At 38.0% G+C, this 21,326-nt stretch overlaps 1 protein-coding gene across 2 annotated transcripts; it reads right to left on the bottom strand.

Moving 5' to 3' along the window:
• Positions 1–6,858: 6,858 nt before the first annotated feature.
• LOC113062318 (PR domain zinc finger protein 1-like) lies at positions 6,859–19,488 on the bottom strand. 2 transcript variants are annotated; one of them, XM_026232080.1, is made up of 7 exons: positions 18,758–19,488; positions 17,823–18,129; positions 14,315–14,434; positions 12,337–12,586; positions 9,280–10,166; positions 9,066–9,194; positions 6,859–8,682 (listed from the first exon to the last, which is right to left on the bottom strand). In XM_026232080.1, the coding sequence occupies exons 2-7, from the start codon at positions 17,991–17,993 to the stop codon at positions 8,158–8,160; spliced, it is 2,082 nt and encodes a 693-aa protein (XP_026087865.1). In that variant the 5' UTR covers positions 17,994–18,129; positions 18,758–19,488; the 3' UTR covers positions 6,859–8,157. The 2 variants fall into 2 exon arrangements, with proteins under 2 accessions (XP_026087865.1, XP_026087866.1); XM_026232081.1 differs by lacking the exons at positions 14,315–14,434; positions 17,823–18,129; positions 18,758–19,488 and adding an exon at positions 12,795–13,236.
• Between the last annotated feature and the right edge of the window lie 1,838 nt (positions 19,489–21,326).

The raw sequence follows: 21,326 nt of genomic DNA, 5'->3' as shown, positions 1-21,326 counted from the left end.
AAGTGTTACAATAAAGTTAATGTATTAATTAATGCCACAATCTCCAGTTCGGAAACTATTCGTTTATCATCATCATCATCATCATCATAAACATTATTATTATTATTATTATTATTATTATTATTATTATTATTATTATTATTATTATTGCTCTTCGCGAACGATTTATTCGTTTTCATCTAATTTTCAAAATCCATAAATCCGAATTAACCATATGTGTAAAATTCACACGTAGGCCGACAGGATCATAGCAAGAGGTCAGTATTGCCAGTGCCTATACGAAATAGCAAGTTTGTCGTCTGAACAGACGCAATAAAGACAGTAAAGAAGATAATGTTTAAATAGAGGGTTTGGTTCAGTTCAGTGAAGCTCAGATAACCGATCTGTAACATTAGCCTATAATGTCGGTTCACTGTATAAATATTTAGTTATTTCATTACCCTAACGTCTGATTCAGGAGGATATACTAAATAGGCTACTGGTTATATTCTAGCTTTGTTATATTTTATGTTGGGTAAATTCAGGTAATGTGGGCCGCTTAAGCTTTATTGTACTGTGGGTTTACACTTTCTGAGCATAACAATGGTCTTTAATTTGCCCAAAGGGACAGCATTTCTTTAATCATAAGCTTGTATATGTAATGTACGGTTGCTCACTTAATGTAATTTTATTATTATTATTATTATTATTATTATTATTATTATTATTATTGCGACAGGTCCTATTTTGTTTGATACTGCAGGGAATAGAATTCAAAGAATAATAAAAGTGCATGATCACAAAAAGTTTAGTTGTCTGCTATATAGTTCTATGTAGTCAATGACTCAAACGTGGACAGCAGCAGTACCTTTTTTTTAAGCAACACTTTGAAAAACAAGTGTGTTGTGGCCATATTTGAAAATACAACATAAATAGGCCTAATTATTCAAACAAATATAACAGCACCTATTACTGCTACTTGTGCTTATTTTACCACAAGACGTAATGACATTTATTGATCAGTAGATGGCGCCACTGAACAATCCTTTTAGCATGGCCATATGCACAATTGAAGAGGTATTATACATATATATTATTTGATTTTTTGTTTTTGTCTTATGATGCTTTATAATCATTTATTGTATAATTGTATAATTCTGGAAAAAAAAATATTTGATTATTTGTAGTATTTATTTTTTTTTTTTTTATGAAACAAATTTCAATCAATCTTAAGCGCTGAATAGTGACAGATGATATTTGATCAGGTTGCCAGACATTTGTACAAAATAAATAAGGTTAAAATGTAAGGTTATTTTGAATCAAACATGCGACGTAATGAGGTCATGTGAAGTTCAATGCCGTTTGAAACATTTATCAGTACTTTGCATCGTTGCATACTATGGGCTTGCTACATTAAAATAATCATCCTGTGCAATGTAGCATTCTGTAGGCCTAGGTGTTCAACGCAACACAACTAAAACCATATTACAATACATAGCGATACCATCCTTTGACCTGTAGTTGGCGCTAATTCACCAAAAATGTGAAAGCCTTGTAGTTAAATCTCTGAACTGAATCTGAAGTTTTTCAACGATCTACGCTGTCAAGTGGATTTCTTTAAGAAACCAATCCTGGACCAGAAAAAAATATCATCAATCATTGATATTATAGTCATGTATCAAAAATCAACTACTAGCGTATATCCTTATTATATAATATGCACATATAATTATACAACACACAATGCTTAGAATATGGTGATTAAACAAGCAGCAGTCATAGACAATAATCTTACTCACACCTATGGTTACTCATATGTACTCAAACATAGAGTTGGGATGGTACTTTTTCAGCAGTTATAGATTGAATTCAGGCTCTGGTTTCAGGTGTAACTGAAACACATTCTATAGTACTGACAGGGCTTGTTTGCAGAATAACGCCTATCGATATGAACCACAAAAGAAGAACATTGAAATAACAACAATGTTGAAAACATTTACTAATTAAATGATAATATCTGCAAGTGCACCTGAATTTGGTATTGCTCTAGAAGCAGCATAACCTATACATTCAGACAGAGGGGAAATCAAAGCAACGGCTCTCATGCCAAATCAAAGTTGACCGAATTCAACTTTCTTATTTGATATTACACTCATTTGATAAGGTTTGTAATATCAAGGAAGGAAGTCGCTCTAAATTAACTTTGTTTTGGCACAAGAGGTGCTGCTTTGAGTCTGAATGTATTATTTTAGGCTGACACTTTTCCTCTGTTGCACTTACTTGTATTATAAGTACTGTAAGTCTGTCTAAAATGCTAAAAGTAGAAATAAACATTTGATGTGTTTAAATATGAGTCGTGTTTTTCCGTAGACCATATGCTGTAGTTCACTCCATCATCATCTGCTCACTTGAAACTCTCATGACTTTGAGATACGATGAAAAATGCCCTGCTCTTTTCCATTTAATAAAGTGCACTGTGATCACTGGCTGTTAAACTCAATAACAAAAAACAAAACACAAGCTACTTTTTAAATTATATAATTTAAATAAATAAATACATGCATACATACATTTCTATTTTCAAAAACATTTTAGCACATAGGTAAAACTATCTTGTGAGCCAGGACTTCCACTGTCACCCCTTAAATAACAGGTGCATGATGCCCCGAAACAGAAATGAAAAACTGAAATTTGGAAATGGCTTGTTCGGTATTGTCATACTTGCAATCAGTTACTTAAAATTTCTTGCCCTCTTCAAAAGAGCAGGCTACTTCCTATTTTGCTGTTGTGCCACACAGATTTCAGTCAAAAAAGCCCATGTTTTCTCCAAGATCTATAAAAAAAAAAAATCAATTTTAGATAGTAAATGACAAGACCAACATGACATGACTGTTGTGCCAGTTAGTCATGAGAATTTGATTGGCAAAAGGAGTGTATGACCATTTGTACAAGTCGATGACTAATCCGATATGAGAAAAACAGAAAGATATTGCCCATTTGACACATCAGGGCATGTCCAGACCTTTAAAAATATAAAGATCAAATAACAAATGTCATGCAGGCATGCTTATTGTTTCATGGTCCATTATTTAAAAAAATCCTGGTCACACCAAAGATCGCTTTATTACCATCATAATTTCTAATGATGAAGGCGGCTGCATTAAAAGTGTACACAGATTCACAGATACACAGAAATGTTTGTTATGTGGAAGTCTTGTTACAAGGTAAAACTCTTTCTCTGGAAAAGTAGGAGGGGCATATGAGAATCTTTGTAGTTGTTTGTGTATACCTGGTCTGGGAGTCATATCCACTCTTCAAAGGATCAGTAGTTTTGACCACTGTGAATTAAACTTATGCTAGATTTGATGTGATGCAGCAATCAGAAAGTGTTGCAGATCAAATGCCACTTGCAATACTTCAATAATAAAAAATAAAAAAACGAAGAAAAAAAAAAAAACGTTAAAGTAAATTTAAATAATAAATAAAATAGATATAAATAAAATAATATACACATGTTAATGGGATAAATTTGCTTTATTGTTCTATAAAATGCAAGTTGCTTATTTATTTTTTTACATAGTGGCAAGGAAAAAGTGATTGTGAAAGTACCCACTGACACTTGTTGAAGTACTTTGATGTTTTGCATGCTGTGGAAGAAAAGAAACAAACAAAACAACAGCAAAAAACATTTGTAGTTGTAGAGGTGAGGCATCAAACTGGAATACACCAGGACGCACGGCACAAACATTCTTGATTCCAGTGGTACAAAGCTGATCAGATTACACAGAAGGAAACAAATTCTTGTGCTACCTGAAAGAAAAAGAAAGTAGAAAGGTCAGTTATGCTGATTACCTGTCAGTCATTCCACTCTTTTAATGTTGCCGTAAACAAAACAGGTTAGGCAGTCAGTCCATGCACAGTTATCTGGAAGCAAAGCTGAGGTCTTTTTGGTGCAAATTAGGTGTGAAACATTACTAGTTTAAAGATTTTTGTTGAAAGCCATGACAAGGAACGTGCGACCCTATGCAATATTTACAGTGAAATTCTGGTTTTATCTCAGCATCTCAGTTGATATAATTAAAATTGAGGCACATTGTCTAACGTGTCATCAACTTTTTACTGTGCATTTTTGGAATTCACTTGTGACTTTTAATCATGCTTGGGGTTTTGAGTCAGAACTGGAGAAGAAAAAGCGAAAATGCATTGAAGCATTGAACTTGCTGTTGACTATAATAGATTGCATGCGATATTTACATGTTAATTTAGTCTCTTCAGTCTGCCCTTTTGACACTCACCCACACATGTATTAGTAATGTGATCTGCTAGTTTCTGTCTTTTTTTTATATTTTGTCTTAACAAAAAGGGGAAGGGGGGTTGCACTGGGGGTATTTAAATGTGTAAAATAGGATGGTATCAGATATTTGATGTGTAAAGTGAAACTATATTTAAATACACAAAAAAGGGATCCATTTTCAGGTATCAAAATGTGCAAATATTACTTGAAGTCAAACCAAATACTGTCTAAAAGAAAGTTGGAAGTATTTTAGAAAAAATCAGTTTGTTAACATGTTAATTATACAAACTGAAATGTTAAGAAAGAAAGAAAGAAAGAAAGAAAGAAAGAAAATAACATTAAACTAGATTAATAAATACTTTAAAAGTTTGGTTCATTGATAGTTAATGATAGCCAATGCATTTACCAATATTTACATAAAAAATTATTCTTATTGTAAAATGTTACCAAGTAATGTAATTATATTTCCATTTGATTGCCCTTAAAAGGCGCAGAAGGATGTAAGATCTGACAGAGCAGGATTTCTGTCGCCTTGGACCTGTGTGATAAATAATCATTGAATGTTGCTTGTCCAGACCTCTTGGGTTCGCTGGAAAAGATAGTGCAAGTTGATCTTTCAATTCTCTTGTAATCATGTGACACTTCAAAGTGATTCGTGGATAAGACAAGAAAGAAGTCAAATGGAAAGCCCAGGAATGTTGTCATTTTGACTTTCTGTAAAAACATTAATATACATTAATATAGCATAATGACCACAATATTATTTTTAATAATATTGTTTTTAACACAATATTATTAGTATTATTTTTATTAAGGTGAACTGTTGCTTGAAGGCTTGTAGGTCAACTACGAACCAGTTCTCTTTGATGCACTTTTTAATATGATGTTTTTCCCCAATTGAAAATGATTTATTTAAAGGTTTCATAATATACCTGGAATATTCCCTTAGAAAAAAAAAAATAGGATAGGATAGGATAGGATTTGCTTTAAACCCAGTTCCACTTAGAAACTGCTAGGAAATGTCACAAATATTTACAAAGAGACTGCACGTAAAACATTGAATTAAATTTGAATTTTTTAAGTAGAAAGACTGAAATAGTGTAAAATGTTGTCTAATAATCTAATAATTACTTTACAGTGTACTCAATGCACATACCAACTCATTCTTAAACAAAATTAATATACATTTTGAATGCCATTATGGTTATATACATTTTTGAGATAACATTACAAGGTTCTATGCATTTAAACTACTTTTTGTCCCAGTGCTGCGCTGGCCACTGTTGACAGGAACTAAGCTTCTGGGTTTCAGAGAATGACTTACTAGCAATTACTGAACGCATGAAGTTTTAAGTCTGTGCAGGAAGGCAATGCAAGTACTCTGAACATGTCACACACCCCCCCACACACACACACACACACATGCGCACACACACACACACACACACACACGCACACACACACACACACACACACACACACACACACACACACACACACACACACACACACACACACACACACACACACTCCTCATGTCATTTACAGCAAGTCAAGTTCCACTCTTTCTTTCTCTGTGGTGTGTTTTCACATGCTTCTCTCTGTTTCTTTCTCCTTTCTGCCATAAAAGGGCCTCTTGCAACTTCTCCTAAGATGTATTCAAAGTGGTGGTTTGACATGCTGTCAATGACAGATGTAGTTTCTCTCACTTGTTGTCTGTCGTTCTCTCACACATACCCTGCTGAGGTGTGTTTGTTCTGGTCTGAGGTGTGTGTGGCGGGGGACTCTCCCTTCATGTGTGCACCCTTGAGGGGAGAAGGGGGGAGGCTGTGACAAAAGGAAACAGATAAGCGTTGTACTCGGAGAGGACAGAGAAGATGTGAGGCATTACTTACTGTAACTACTTTGTCTTCCGTTCCTGACATTTATGTTGATCATACCACAGTTTTACCTGCTGATAGATACTAGAAGAGCGGTTTAGTAAAAGTACAGGTCAGCATTTGTGTGGGAATGGTGACTGAGAGTGACAAACTGCCAGATAAGTTACTCAAATCAGTGCTTTGCTTCATATTAACCTCCAGTTTCACAAATAGTAGAACTACGTTCATTTTACATAGTTATATAATTGAACACAACTGTATTTTTAAGGTTAGTTCAACAAAATTAGTTTTGTTTTATGTCAAAGTTTGTCTTGATTGATGTCAAAGGTTCTTCAGCAATTAAACACGACTTATTGTCATCTTTTATTATATAATAGCTCAGAGGAGTTCATTGGAAACCAAAACTATGTTTTTACTGTAAATCCCACTATAAGTAAAAGTAGGTAAAGGTTGAAGGTGTTTTTTTTTTTTCATGTCAAAATGAAAAACAGCGTTGCATGTGATGATGGGCATTTTTGATCAGTCCTAGTTGATGAGCAACAATTTCAGTTCCTCTACTTTCTAGAAATACGACGCACATAGATCAACTTGTGTGGGACTTTCAAACTAATAACCCTGATGTGTGTTGTATGAGTGTGTGGGTGTGAAAACTTGATTCTACTCACAATGTCAAGTCATTAACAGCATAAGACAGAAAGACTGAGGTCTTAGACAAGTAATGTTTAATGTGCTACATTATAAAAGTTTGTCAAAAATAGGATCTCACATATAAAGTATCAACATCTTTTGGACTGAGTCAAAAAATATACTAGGATAACAAAAAGAGACACTAAAAATCACTGTACAAAAGTCACTAAGTAATGGAACCGTCTTGTTTCTAAACCCAGCTGTAGCTAACAATTTAAATATCCTGCACTTGGATCTAGTTCCTGCTTTTTCCAGTGCTGATATCAAATAAATTAAAAAAAGCATAAAATATGAACCTGACAATTTAACTTTTTAGTATGAGGTACTGTTGTGTCTCTAGTTCTGTAGTCTATAAAAAAAGTATTGCAACTTCATGATTGGCAAATTCAGTTCCAGCTACATTGATTTGATCATTTTCATAGTGCTAACAATACTTGTTTGGATTAAAGAGACAACAGTAAACATTGGTAGACACAACTAAGTAACAATATAACTAAGAAAACAAATAATTTTTCTCTTATTTTAAATATTACATTTAAAGTGAGGCTTGTTCTCTTTCCAATGTCAAAAGGGTTCAAGATCTGTTGTAGAGAAAACCAAAAATTTTCTTCTGCCATATTATCATCACAAGCTACAGTGAATCATCATTTGAAAAGATACCAACAGTACATTTTTATATCTTTTCACAAAGGAAAACATCCGAATTTTTTAACACCAGGTAAAATCATACACACAAACTCAGACTGTACACATTCACATCCACAATAAATGGAATGGACGGGAAAATCCAGTCCTTTTGGAACTGTCACATAGTGTCCATAGAGGGATTAACATATTATTCCTGAGAATCCCAGTATTTTTTTGTTCAAAAATTAAAGAAGTAAAAAAAAAACACATAAAAAAAGAGAAGGACACATATAAACAAGTATTAAAACATTTGATACAGTGCTCAAATGAAAAAAAAAAAATGAAAACAATAATAAGTTAAGACAAACTCACACAAATAGACTTTCACATCGGTTTGGAAACCAGATGAATTATGAGGACATTATAATCACATCTTAATCATATAATAGGTCAGAGGGTAGAAGTGCAATCACTTGACATAATCTTCAAGTCTTTGGAAACACTTTTTGTTTGGTGCGGCTTTCATTGGCTTGGTTTATGCATCTTCTCTTGGACTTATCCCTCAAACTACCAGAGGAAGAGAGGATTTTTGGTGTCAACTAGGGAATACTCTGTGCATAGATAGCAAATTGTGGAGTTTCTGGAAGACCTGAGCAAGCTATATGTCATCCTTTCAACATTTTCTCTCATCTACTCAGTCTTTATAGAGGGCCGGTGGTTGAAGTGTACCACGCTGGCTCTCTCTTGGTGATGACCCATGGCGGTTACCTTATGAGGTACTACAGCAAAAGCCTTGAGGAATCCAATGTCCTCCTTCCCTTCACCGCTCTCCAAACTTCTAGCCAACCATTCCTCCAAGGCAGCATCCACCTGAGCCTCTCCAGAACTCTCAGGAAGAGCCTCGGCCTCCTGACTGGCATCAAAGCGCTCTACCATCTCTGCTGCTTGCCTCAGCTCTGGGATTTCAGGACGGACGGCGGGGCAGAAGCCGGAACGCTGATGGAGGTTCAGTGAGAAGCGATGGATGAAGCCTCTAGAGCAAGCTTGGCAGGAGTGGGGCCGGTCACGAGAGCTGTGCAGCCGACGGTGCAGTTTGAGGTGAATGTACTGGGTAAACTTCACCCCACACAGTTTACACTGATATGGCTTCTCCCCGGAGTGCAGGCGTAGGTGGGTTTTCAGGTTGCTGGTGCTGCTGAAGCGTTTGTGGCACACCTGTAGACATTCAAAGAGAACGTTAAAAGATTCTGTAATTCAAAAGCAAACAAGAGGCAGCAGATAAGAACAGAAGGCAACTTCTCTACTGCCTTAAATAATTGTCTTGTTGTTGCTTTGGTATGTAGACAGAAAGCCAGACGTGTTTTTTTTTCACTAAAGGACTGTATTTATTTTCAATGGTCAAGATGAATGAGTAGCACATGCTAACGCCACTGTCACACCCACTCTAGTTACTGTACAACAAAGCGTTTCTCTTAAAGGAAACAGGACTGACAAGGTAAAGGTTCTGTAAGAGATAAGCAATGTTGTGTGTGTGTGTGTGTGTGTCATCTGATGCCCTTTATCTCGATTTTCTTTCACAGCATACTGTATACACTCACCTGGCACTCATGTGGTTTCTCGCCTGTGTGGACCAAGTGATGTTTCTGTAGGTGGGCGAGTTGGGTGAAACTCTTTTTGCACAAGTTGCACTGGAATGGCCTCTCTCCACTGTGGACCCTCAAGTGCACCTTTAAAATGAATATACAATGTTTAGTTTTGCTCAGTTCCATATCTTTCAAAAACAAGATTCTAAATCAAGCACATTCTACTCACTTTGAGGTTGGACAGTTGACTGAAGGTCTTGAGACAGACATTGCATTCATACTTGATCTTGCCATTTTGCTTCTTGAGTGGGTATGGGAGAGACTTGTACCCAGGTGCTGGAGGAGAACACGACGATGAAGGTGACATGCTCTTGGGCGTAGCCAGGCTGAGGTTGATGGCCTCTTCACATTCAGAGAGTGGCTTCTGGAACGTTTGCTGAGGCGATTGCTTTGGCTGTGGGGAGAGTTCTGGTGTTGCAGGGGCTCCTCGTAGTGGAGTATTTGGGATTCTTTCCTTCAGACCTCCATGAAGAGAGGCAGGATAGGGCAGTGTAGCTGGTAACAGACCTGGTTGGGGTACGGAAGGGTAGGGCAAGCCATCACTACCCAGGAATCCATTGTACCGAAGACCCCCTTTTGAGGGCAGCATGGAAGGGAAGGGAGGGGAGTATGGAGGCAATAGTAGACGTGAATAATGAGGGCTGTATGGTGGCAATAAGGGATATGGAGCTTGCAGAGGTCTAGGTGAGGGCAATGAAGGGTATGAGATCAGACCTTCTCGATGACCGTAGAGGCCGTGCAAGTGGAGTGGAAGGTCTTGCGGTGGGGACAGGGTGGGATATGGGTGAATGCTTATGTTCATTTCTTTCTGGTTGGGATGTGGAGAATGGACAGGCTCTGGTGAAACAGTGTTGTGGATCTTTTTGCTGAAATCCACGACCTGTTCATCCGGTGTGTCAGGTGGCGTGTCCCTCTCAATAACCTCTACATCAATCTTTTCATCCACCTCATCTTCCTGTCCCTCACTTTGAAGTTTGCGTGGACTCTGGGGCTGTTTAGGGTAGTAGGTGTACTGAGGTAGGGGCTGCTTCTGATACTCAAAATCAGGTATGTACTCTGGAGAATGAGAGAGAGAAAAAAAAGGTCACACAGTGCAAAGTGTAGAGTGAATGGTGACAGACAGCAGAGGTGAGAATCCAAGTATGAAACTGGAGTGCGTGAAATCTTGAAACTCAACACATTTCACATTGAACAAATCTTCCGTCGCTGAAATTGACCAAGCAGGTCAGAGTCTTCGCAGAGCAAAATCGGTCACCAATCAGGCAACGCCTCTATGCCTGTATGTGATACACCTACTCATAACCATCCTCCTCATACGCTCACTTATGGTAAATGGAAGCGCTTTCAGTTTAAGGCTGACAGGCAGAAGATATCTGACTGGTTTCTTTTTGACAAAGAGATAGTACTGCTTTCACGTAGCACCTAGATTACAACCGTGTGGGTGTTCGCAGTGTGGGTGTGTGTATGTTTGTGAGGTTGAGGGGCATATGTATGTATCGGAAGAAAGGAGCCTTGTGTGACATCGATAGTTCTCACATTTAGAAACTACTCTGATTCACTATAACAGCAGATGTCCTCAACCATGGGAAAATTTCCAACAACACCACTTTAGCACCAACTGTTACTTACTGTTACAAAGGAAATCGAGATAAGGTCAAATTATTACCGTCCTTTCACTCTAGAGATTGTAAAAACAAAGCCACAACAGCTAGCTTCTTTCAGTAACCTTTGTGGTGACTCAGACAAAACATGCTAAATCATGGAGAGTAGTACAAGGCTCAACTGTGTCTCACAGCAATGGGAAGATTACACAAACACATTATAACCCTTGTGGTCAAAGCTTGGTTCCTCAAACCTGATGTAAACCAATCTGGTGCAACATTTACAGGCATCATCTAGGCATTTCCTAACTACCGAGAGGAAAGTGAAAATGGATATCTGAGACTCTGAAGAGCACAACATAAAAATTCAAGTAATTAATGTGTTTACAAATTCTAAAATCTAAACAATGGAGGAACACAGATAAACAGAAGCAACAGAAATTTGCCATGTTTTATGTTAGACTAAGTATCAGCTGATGTGTTCTAAGAAATTAATCTATATTTATGCCGAAGTCCTTAAAAAAATAAAATGACGTGATATAACGCTTTCTAAAACTGAATATACAGATTTCTTTAAACCTCACACAGGAAGTAAAACTTCTTAAAGCAGACTGAATTATATAAATGTAAAAAAAAAACGCTCTGAAAAAGGCTAATGTGCTTCACAGTGCCTGACTTTCTAAAGAGGCATATTTTGTAATCAGGAGTAATTGTTCAGTGAAAGCATCACCAGTGAGATGAGCATTTCGTGTCAACATGACTCAGGTAATGGTCCTTAACAACAGCACGTAAAATGAACACATAGACATACATACATTCCGAGGAGTGAATAAGACAGGAAATAGCACAGTGCCAGTGTGAAATTGAATCAGTGTGACATAGGGAGTATCGCATGAAATCTCCTTAGACAGAAAATCCAGAGGGTCCATCGTTTTGTCATAAACATACTGTACAAACGCTTACTCACTCTTACGGATCATACACGTTCATAAGCAGTTTCATTTACAGTCACTTTCATTGCTTACCACCTCTAGAGTTTCAAATGACATTTAAAGAATCACAATTAATTTGCATATTGTATGTGTGTGTGTAGTTTTATATTATATATCAGAGCAATTTTTAAAAAATGTAAAAAAATGTATCAACGAATAAAAGCCTGGAACCACCTTAACTGTGTGATGAACGTTGGTATTGGTGGCATAATATCATAATGGTCAAAACCTATATAAGACACTGCCGCAATAAAAAAAAAGTTCAAATAAACACCCTCCCTGCATATCAACATAAATAATGTACCCAGAAAAACTGAGGGTGCAGATTAATTGCTGATCTCTTAGAATAAAGTAATTAAAAAGTTCACCTGATTCAGAAATAGAGGAAAAGACGGAGACCAGGCACATTATAAACATTATCTCGGGTGAGTGCACAGGAGGGGCAACAAAGATAGCTGAGGTGACTAATAATTCCATAGTTTCAAGGAAGCCAGAGAGAAAGCAATAAAGATATAAAATGGAATGGAAAATAAGTCAAAGGAAAAAACTATGTATATAAAAACCAACATTTTATCCAGTTTTTCCCTCCATAGTGCCAAATAATGTGGGATAGTTCCAAAGCCCATGACTCACTTGGCTTCAGACTGTCTGGTTGCTCCTGCTGGCTGCTCAATCTCTGGGAGAACTCCGGACTGTACCACACCAACAGCTCCTGCTTGGGCTCCACGGGCTGGATGGTGTAGAAGAAGATCTCCTGGCCGTTTTGACAGGCCACCAGGTTCTGTTCGGCCAGCGATCGTGCCGGGTTGACGTATCGCATCCAGTTGCTGCGGTGGACATCATAGCCATCAATGAAGTGGTGTAGGTGTCCACCACTGTAGATCTGGAAGGAGAGAAAGGAAATCACGTTAATGCTTCGTGCTAGTCTGCAATATCAACAATGCTATCATAAGTAATCATTACAATTAAAAAAAATGATCTTCTAAAAAATAGAAATGAACACAATATACAAACAACACATAATACATTGATTTCAGAGAAAATCGGTAAATACATTTAAAAAAAAAAAGTTGTTACAAATGATTCTTCACCTCTGCCATGAACAGAATGCTCTTCAAACAGCTGTTTATATCAACTCCTCTGTGTCTTCTAACCTGTGAAAATGTGTGTGTGTGGCTTGTCCCGCAGAAGATGTGTGACTAACTTTGTGTGTCAATGATGTCAGGCTCTTTATAAAACGCTGGGCGTCACAACGATCCACACATGCTGCCAGTCACACGCACTTCTCCTCCCCTTTCTCCACCCAATTTTATTCTAATTTGTATGTGGGGGAATTCACTGTTGAGACTTGCCAGGGCATGTTAACTCCCCTATCACAGACACTCCTTTAAGCAGTTACACCCTTGAAGACTCATAAACACAAACACACTTTCACCCACACGAACAGCCTGCTCTTCACATCCGTCCACCTGCCTTCGGTCACGTGATATGCTGCATCATTTCATCGTTTTATGGCAACAGGAAGTCAGTATGGATTTACAGGAAACGAGGAAAGGAAAGGACACACGCACGCAGGCACACACACACACACACACACACACACACGTGTTTGTTTTTGTGTAAAGTGGGGACATCCCATAGGCGTAATGGTTTTTATACTGTAAAAACTTTATATTCTATCGCCATTCACCAACCCTACACCTAACCCTAACCCTCACAGGAAACTTTGAACATTTTTACTTTCTCAAAAAAAAAAAAAAAAAAACTCATTCTGTATGATTTACAAGCGTTTTGAAAAATGGGGACATGGGTTATGTCCTCATAAGTCACACTCTCCTTGTAATACCTGTGTCATACACATGTCATTATACACAGTTGTGTCCTGATATGTCACAAAAACAAGAGCACTCACACACACACACACTCATGCGTGCATGCATGTATGTCCCTATACATGCGCACAGCCACACATATACACACAAGCAAAGATACAAAGACATAGATAAATCTAGTGCCCTTTGCAGGGAAATAAAGAGAATGAAGTTCACTTGGATGCTGATATGACAACAGAAAAGTAAGGACTGTAAAGAAAGTGATTGAGTGTGTGTGTGTGTGTGTGTGTGTGTGTGTGTGTGTGTGTGTGTGTGTGCGCATCTGCCACTCTTTCTCTGTGCAAGAAATCCTGACTTCTCTAAAACCTGGCCACAAACCAAAAACTTGCGCTATCCTTTGCGTTTTTGTCAAATGGTTTCGAAATAGCTATACTTGGTAACTTCTGCTGAGTATACCATTGTATGAGAACAAAGCAGGAATCTACAACAAACAGGATAAGATCTCTCAGAGCTTCCTCTGTGTTTTCCAAGTGAGCCCTTGAGTGTTCAGCAAACTAAGCCTAATAGGAATAACTCCTCTCAGTGCATGTGTGCATCAGAACTTAAGCGAGTATTGAGTGCTGAAAAAGCCAATGCATATTTAGATGTATTTAAGCATGAATGAATACGCTTCCGGCTCCTTTCAGCTAAAATTCTCTGGAAAGTCAGTCATGACCGGTTTGGCAGCTTTTCACTCAGTAGAATCCCTGAAAGATTAGATCAACAATGAAGTCACTTACCCTCCAAAAATATTTCCTGTTGGTCTGAAGAGGCACATTTTCTTTGGTGTAAATGGCTCCTTGAAGAGGTCCGAATCGTGTACCTTGAGGTATGTACTCTTTGCTGAAAACTCCAGTCACCTGCAAGAATGAAGAGTTTCACTTGTGAACCAACTCAGTCAGGGGAGGAATCAAAATAAATGATTATTGATCTGTTCACTTTGAATAGGAAACTGCATTGCATGATTTCAATTAGGTGTGCTTGTTTGCTGAGTGTCACAAGTGACCTAAAGTAGCACACTATCCCCGCAGGTTAATGAGTTAAGTAAATAAATAGACTTATACTTTCCCTGCTCTACTTGGACCCTGACCTAAAAACATTCAGCTGTCCTCAATAACACCTGACCCCTTTGACCTTGCTTGCAAACGTTGAGTGGTATCGACAAACAATCCTGTCTGAGGGCCTTAAAAGACAAAAAAAGGAAAGCAGAGGGAAAACAGAATACAGAATGGAGCAGGTGGTCCACTCTCAATGCTCTGTAGAAACCAGGAACTAGGCCTGTAAATAGGTCACACTGTGGTGTGGGGGTCAGTGGCCCCCTTATTACCTTCAAGTCACTCCTGCACTTCTTTAACTCTTATGATAAGTTTAAATGCAACAATTTTAGATGAAAAGTCCAATTAAAGCATAGTTACGACAGATTAAAGAAGATTGAGTCATGCGATAGGAAGGAATTATCGATTACAAGAAGCACCAACAGGATGCATGGGTTGGGGGCACAGTTATTGGCTGGAGACGAGAGCTGTGGCGACAGTAGAATTGTGCATCATTAGTGTTGCGTGACTAATTGGTCGGTCTTTAGTGATTAACTGCTCAGAGAGGGTTTAGGGAGTAAGAGGAAGGGGGAAGGGGGGTGAGTGTCAGGCCAACGGCACCACGCCATCCAAACACACATGCTGAAGCACTCAACCCTCCATCCAAACATTACCCTCCCACTTCATCCCACCCCAAGCTGTCCAAGGATCCTCGGTCCAAACGAAAGTTAATCAGTCAAGCTTAACCTACTTCCTTTGGCTGAGATTCTGCAAGTATGCGCGTTTGCGTGTTTGTGTCCTCCCAGACCCTGTCACAGATCACCCCATCTGCCACGTGCCCCCCTTAGCTAGGCACACTTCTCAAGCTAAGGGTCAGGGAGTATTGTTTATACACCCCCTTTGATGCATGACTGTGTAAATGTGCCTTTGCCAGTTAACACCTTCTAAAAAAGTCTATCTTGATAGTTCCAATTTAGTTTTGAGTTGGAAAAAAAAACGTTTCAAGAACAGTATCATAATGCTTATTGTATCAGCATCTGGTAGCAGTGCTGCTAGCTGTTAAAATCAAACAGCAGTCAAGAGATAACAGGCACTTTCTGTTCTCCCCCACAAAACATGCAGTCGTAATGCACTGATGACAGGTTAAGGCAGCAAAACACAGACTTTCATACTGACAAAAAGTTGGAACGTGTGCGAATGCATCACAGAAACCATTTAGGGTATGACTAGCAGCCTGGTCACCATGAGACTAGCCATCTGACATCCCTAAAGTCTGTCATCTCTTACTCCCAAATAAAAGTTACTGAGGCACTCCGGGAACTGAAAAACTAAATGTGGGTTTTCCTGTCCATTGCTAACGCCATCGACCACGTAAGAGCAATGCTTTTGACAGAATCAGCAGAGGCAAGAGGAATAGCTTGCACAGTAATGGGAAGTGTGTAATGGCTCTCGAAGTATTTGTAAATTTAAGCTAGTGTGAATTCTGCAGTAAGTAAAAGTATTTTTAATGTGTCTGACAGCTATTCTAGTTGTGCCTCAATGTATCATGACAGGAAATATATTGTTGTATGGTTGTGTTTATGTTTATCTCCATGCTTAAAAAAGGAGTGTCAGCGTGGGAAAAGATGAGAGTGAGAATATAAACCAGACATAAAAGAGTTGGTGAAAGAAAAGGGGAAGAGAAAGACAATTTAGTGCAGGCCAAAGGAGAATAAAAAAGAATAAACTACACACACACACACACACACACACACACACACACACACTACATATATATTCACTGTTTGGAGTAGCAGCACGAAAAGTATAAAAAACCTCTCCCTAATGTTTGACAGAACAGAACAGAAGAAAGAAAATCAGGCTTAAAATGACGTGGGTAAGTAACAGAATTTTCATATCTGACTAATCTTGAGGTCTTAACACAAGCTGAAAAATGTTCACACATTTTTCTGTCTAAGACCAGCAATTATTTTTTTTAGATAGACCAGTGTATGTACATGTGTGCATATGCATCCTCCATGAGCTGATAACCACAATTTCACACCTTCAAAAAGAGCAGGGGCAATAGAAAGAGGAACTGACTTTCACCTGCAAAGGAGGGAAATTGGATCATGCAAAAGACAAACACAGCACCAACAAAATGCATGAAGACGCAAAAAAAAAAAAAAAAAAAGAAGAAGAAAAAACAGCAAAATTTCGAATAATGACACAGATATCAATAAAACAAGAGATAGCGATAAGGACAACAATCGAAAAACAGAAATAGATAATTTTTGCTAAATTTCATTGACAGCACTGCAGTAATCTTATTTTGACACTAAATTAATGAAGTTTGTTAAATACGCCACAGTTAAAGTTAAATAAGTAAGAAACAGTCACAAAATAAACCCAACAAAATGTTCAGGTATCATCCTGGAGGGGGTTTATTGTGATAATGACCAGTTAAAATAACCCGTTATGAAAAATAAGTCTGATATTTTTTATGAAAGATATATTAATTTGAGTTAATAAGATGGTTTAAATAAAAGTATAGTGTAAGAGACTGCATTCCAGGGACAATGCACAAGGAAATACACAGTCATTCAATGGCAAAATGCCTCCACTGACCAATCAGTATCAAATATTACAGAAAGCAATGTAATATAACCTTATACTGAGACGCACGCCAACAAAAACAAATGAATAGCCCAGAGAAGCGCTCCACCATGTAAAAGCTCATTGAAAGCAGAGTGAGTCTGTGAATGTCAGGTGGAGAAAGAGTTAATGTGATTAAGCTGTTACCTCAAAGGTCCTCTACCTGCCTGATCCCTGACCTGCCAATGGCTGTCATCGTCACACTGACCCACTGAACCACAGCTCACAGGGCCCTCATACTGTGTGAAATGATGTCAAGACTTATCTGATACTTTGAATTGGACAATCCCGTTTCATGGAACTTTATTTTTATACATCTAAAGGGTTATGGTTGAATGGTTAGGGATCTAGGCTCAGACAGAGGTGAGCTTAAGGAACTGAAACAATACCAATTCAGTAGCACCTATGCACTGAAGCGGTTTTGATAGTATGTGCTCCAGGAAACCATATAAAGTGAAAGCAGTGTTGCACAAGCTGCTGTAGGCAACAAGTGTCTATTAAATGATGAATTATCAAAAGCCTGCTGACACAAGGGAATTGGGAATGTAGTGTACACAGCTAAAGCTGCAGACTGTTGTACCTGGTTGTCAGCGCTGTACTGGAAGGTGAGGTTCCGTGGAATGGAGGTCATGGCTTTCGGAATGCTGAAGCTGGGTTCGGATGCCTGGTCGTGGACGATGTAGGTGCAGCTTAGTGCAAAGTCCACCTCCCTCCACTCACTCATGTCCTCTAAAGATGCCTCCAACTTCATTTCCTCTTTTTCCTTTTTCAGTTGCTTCTCTGTGGTATCTTGCGTATAGATGTGCTTGTATATTCTCCTTTGGTTTGTGTTGCTTTTGTTCTCTGTTGGAGATGTCCTCCTTTTGCTTTACTTGTTAGTTAAAGATCTAAAGAAAACCCAAAAGATGTATTTACATATACACATTTCCTTTCAGGTGTCCAATGCATCTACATATACTTGCTTGTTGCAATACAATATAAATGTATTCTTATACCGTGAACCATCCATGTAGTTAGAAATGACACATACACCTAGCCAGAAACACACACTTTTTTTTTTTTTAGAAGTAGTTAACATTCACAATTGTTATGTATAATCATATAAAACAATTAGATGTGTCATTCTTTAATGAGAATTAATGAGATGTGACAGATATGATGCCAAATGTGATAACCCTGACTTTTATGAGAAATGTACTGTTTTCTTTTATGAGCGTAGTCACAACTAGCCACGACATATAACATTAAGGTCACATGCTATTGTGTCAATAGGCTAGAACTATAAGTATCTTTTATGCTTTTCACAGGTTGTTATTTCATATTCATTGATCTCACTTTGACTAAATCTGATTTTTTTACTTTGTTCAAAAGTAAATTGTTCTACTTTGTGAAGGAAAGTTGGGACCAATCAACAATCAGCTACCCCAATCAACAACAATGACGCAGAATTATGAAGCAAACCAGACCTAAAGACCACAATATGCTTTCTATGAAATAAATAAATACAAAACTCACTTCACATTCATTCAGCTGTTGTATCCTCAATATCTTTGGTTAGGCCATCTCTGCTTTGCTGTTGCCCAGTCAGTCAGTCATCTTGTTTGATTTCTCTCCAGTTTCCACAAATTCCAAAGAACCTTCCAACAGCAATTCCCCTCTGATATTTCAAAATCTCTTGTCCATTCCCTACTGTTACTCAGACTGTCCGCACTGAGCTGTGCCAGACTTTTGAGTTACAAAGACTAACCAATCAGCATCTGGCTTTAATCATGTGATCACCAGGATAAGTCAAAGGCGATCCAATTGGGACACTGGAAGTGTTTCGGACACAGCGAGCACAAATGTACAAATCAACACCTTCGGCAGACAAAGGATTGCCTTGGACAATCTGAATGGAGTTGGACAATTGAGTAAAAACAGATGGTTGGATCACTGAAAACACACCAGTGGACTTTTGCCTGGATGGACTCTTAATGAGCAATCTGGTCTCAACCCAATTAAACCCCCCTTCCTTTAAACACACACACATGCTACAAGCACCTCTGTGACCTAGATCTAGACCTGGCCTGGTGTGTGATACTCTGTTGTGGCCAGTAGAGGAAGAGACAGAGACAGGAAACAAAGCAGATCAAACTGAGGAGCTTCTTAGACACCTGTCTGAAGGGTTTCATCACTCTGTCAGGATGCCACATGCACCAGTTCTGACACAGAGACCCCAGTCCAGTCTAAACTCATCAGTTCTGTCCTGGAACATTCGGTGTAAATTCATCAGGCCTAATATAAAGGATTTTGAGCATTGGTCAGCAGCGGTCTAAACAGAGGGAACTCAAACAACATGAAAATACTGAGTTCAAGGATGAGTCTATTGTTTTAAATACAAATTCTAATAAGAAATTAATCATTTAAATGTGAAGAAAAAACTAACTTGTCTTGTTTTCAAATACAAATATCAAACATTCTTACAATCTAGATACATTTACTTCAGTTAGTCTTATTTTGAAGCCTTACTTTCTGAAAAATGTATCAAGTTTTTTTTTTTTAAGAAATAGATAAACAAATAGTAAATGTGCCAGTGAAAAGAAATAATAAACTTTGAATTTCTATATTTTTTTAATTGGCAGAATTTATTTTGGGTTTAAGCATAAACTTGATACATTTACAGTTAACACTTAATATCTTAAGTCATTTTGCTTAAATGTAAATATATCTTTATTTAAGAATGTTTAGATATTTATAAGAAATATAATGAAGTTATCAGACTATTTCTAAGTTCTTCTCAAATCACAATGGAGAACATAATCATCACTCAAACTGATGAAAAAAAAAGAAAAAGCATTTTTGGACACCACTTTAACTGAATAAAATGTGGTATGGAGTGGCATTCAACAGAACTTTTGGGGTGGGTGGGGATGTAAATATTTGCATGCTATGAATTCACGCTTCAGAACAAAGTGAAAGAATCACTTCACCTTAGGAATGTTTGTGGAAATTCTCTTCCTCGTGTTTCACCACTTAATATGGAACTTGGATGGCTACTGAACTTCTGCCCATAAAAAGTAACATTACATTTGTCAATCATATTAACCTTAAAAAATACTCTTCAATGACTACAGAAATAATTTAAACTGTTCATCACTCGTTAATAACTTGACTTCAGACAAGCAATTTCCTGCAGTCTATGTAATACTGGAAAGGACATTTTGCACTGACCATTTTTACAATGTTGATTAACACCAACTGCATTTAAATGTCATGTCTCAGAGTGTCCCTTTTACTCGTCTTCACCCATGGAGTGAAACAGTCAGTAAATTGGCTGCCATATGGCTCTGGTGGCTATTTTTGAGACGCATGTGAGCCGCATGGCGTAAGTGTGCCTCTCTTTTCACTGGGCTAATTTCTCTAATTTGCAGACAGTCTGGGCTGAGGCTCAGCCCGGCGGGGCGTGAGCAGAGCTGATCATCCAGGGCGTCACTCTATTTGCACTTTTACAGGGGAGGGTTAACCCCATCGGGGTAGCATCAGGACAGAGGGAATAACACACAGTGAAAAGCAAGGGGCCAGTCCAAACTATCTACATAACCTGTGCATATGAATATACCTTGGCACACATCACTCTACTTTGATGGGCAGTTAATGTCACAGATATGTGAGGTTTCGCATATTTAAGATTCATGCAAAATATGGTAACTGAAAGCTGCATGTGTGACGTTTGTGACAACACCCAGTATGCTAACGGAGGAGTTTAAGTATGCGGTATGTGGTATCAACAAGGTGACAAAACAGATTCCTTTAGTTGTGCAATGGCTCTCCAACTGCCAACTGCTGATATAAACGATGATACATGGTTTTATTCAATAAAAGAGAAATCGATGTTAGTCTGATCAAGAGGCTAAAAGGTTTGCTGGATTCTCTGTGTCAAGCGGATTCCTGTGTCTTAGTTTGTAATGCATGTATAACTCAATAAAGTGAAGCAGCATACTTCCATTAATTCTGATTGTGTATGGTTTTATGAACGGTGAATCAGCATTTTCAGTTCTGAACAAATCAGGGCATTCAACGTTCACCAGTTCTCTTAAATACTTTG

This window comes from Carassius auratus, chromosome 44, assembly GCF_003368295.1.
Source record: "Carassius auratus strain Wakin chromosome 44, ASM336829v1, whole genome shotgun sequence".
NCBI classification, from domain to species: Eukaryota; Metazoa; Chordata; class Actinopteri; order Cypriniformes; family Cyprinidae; genus Carassius; species Carassius auratus.
The sequence above is the reverse complement of the archived record's forward strand: the minus strand, read 5'-3'. Positions and strand labels throughout refer to the sequence as shown.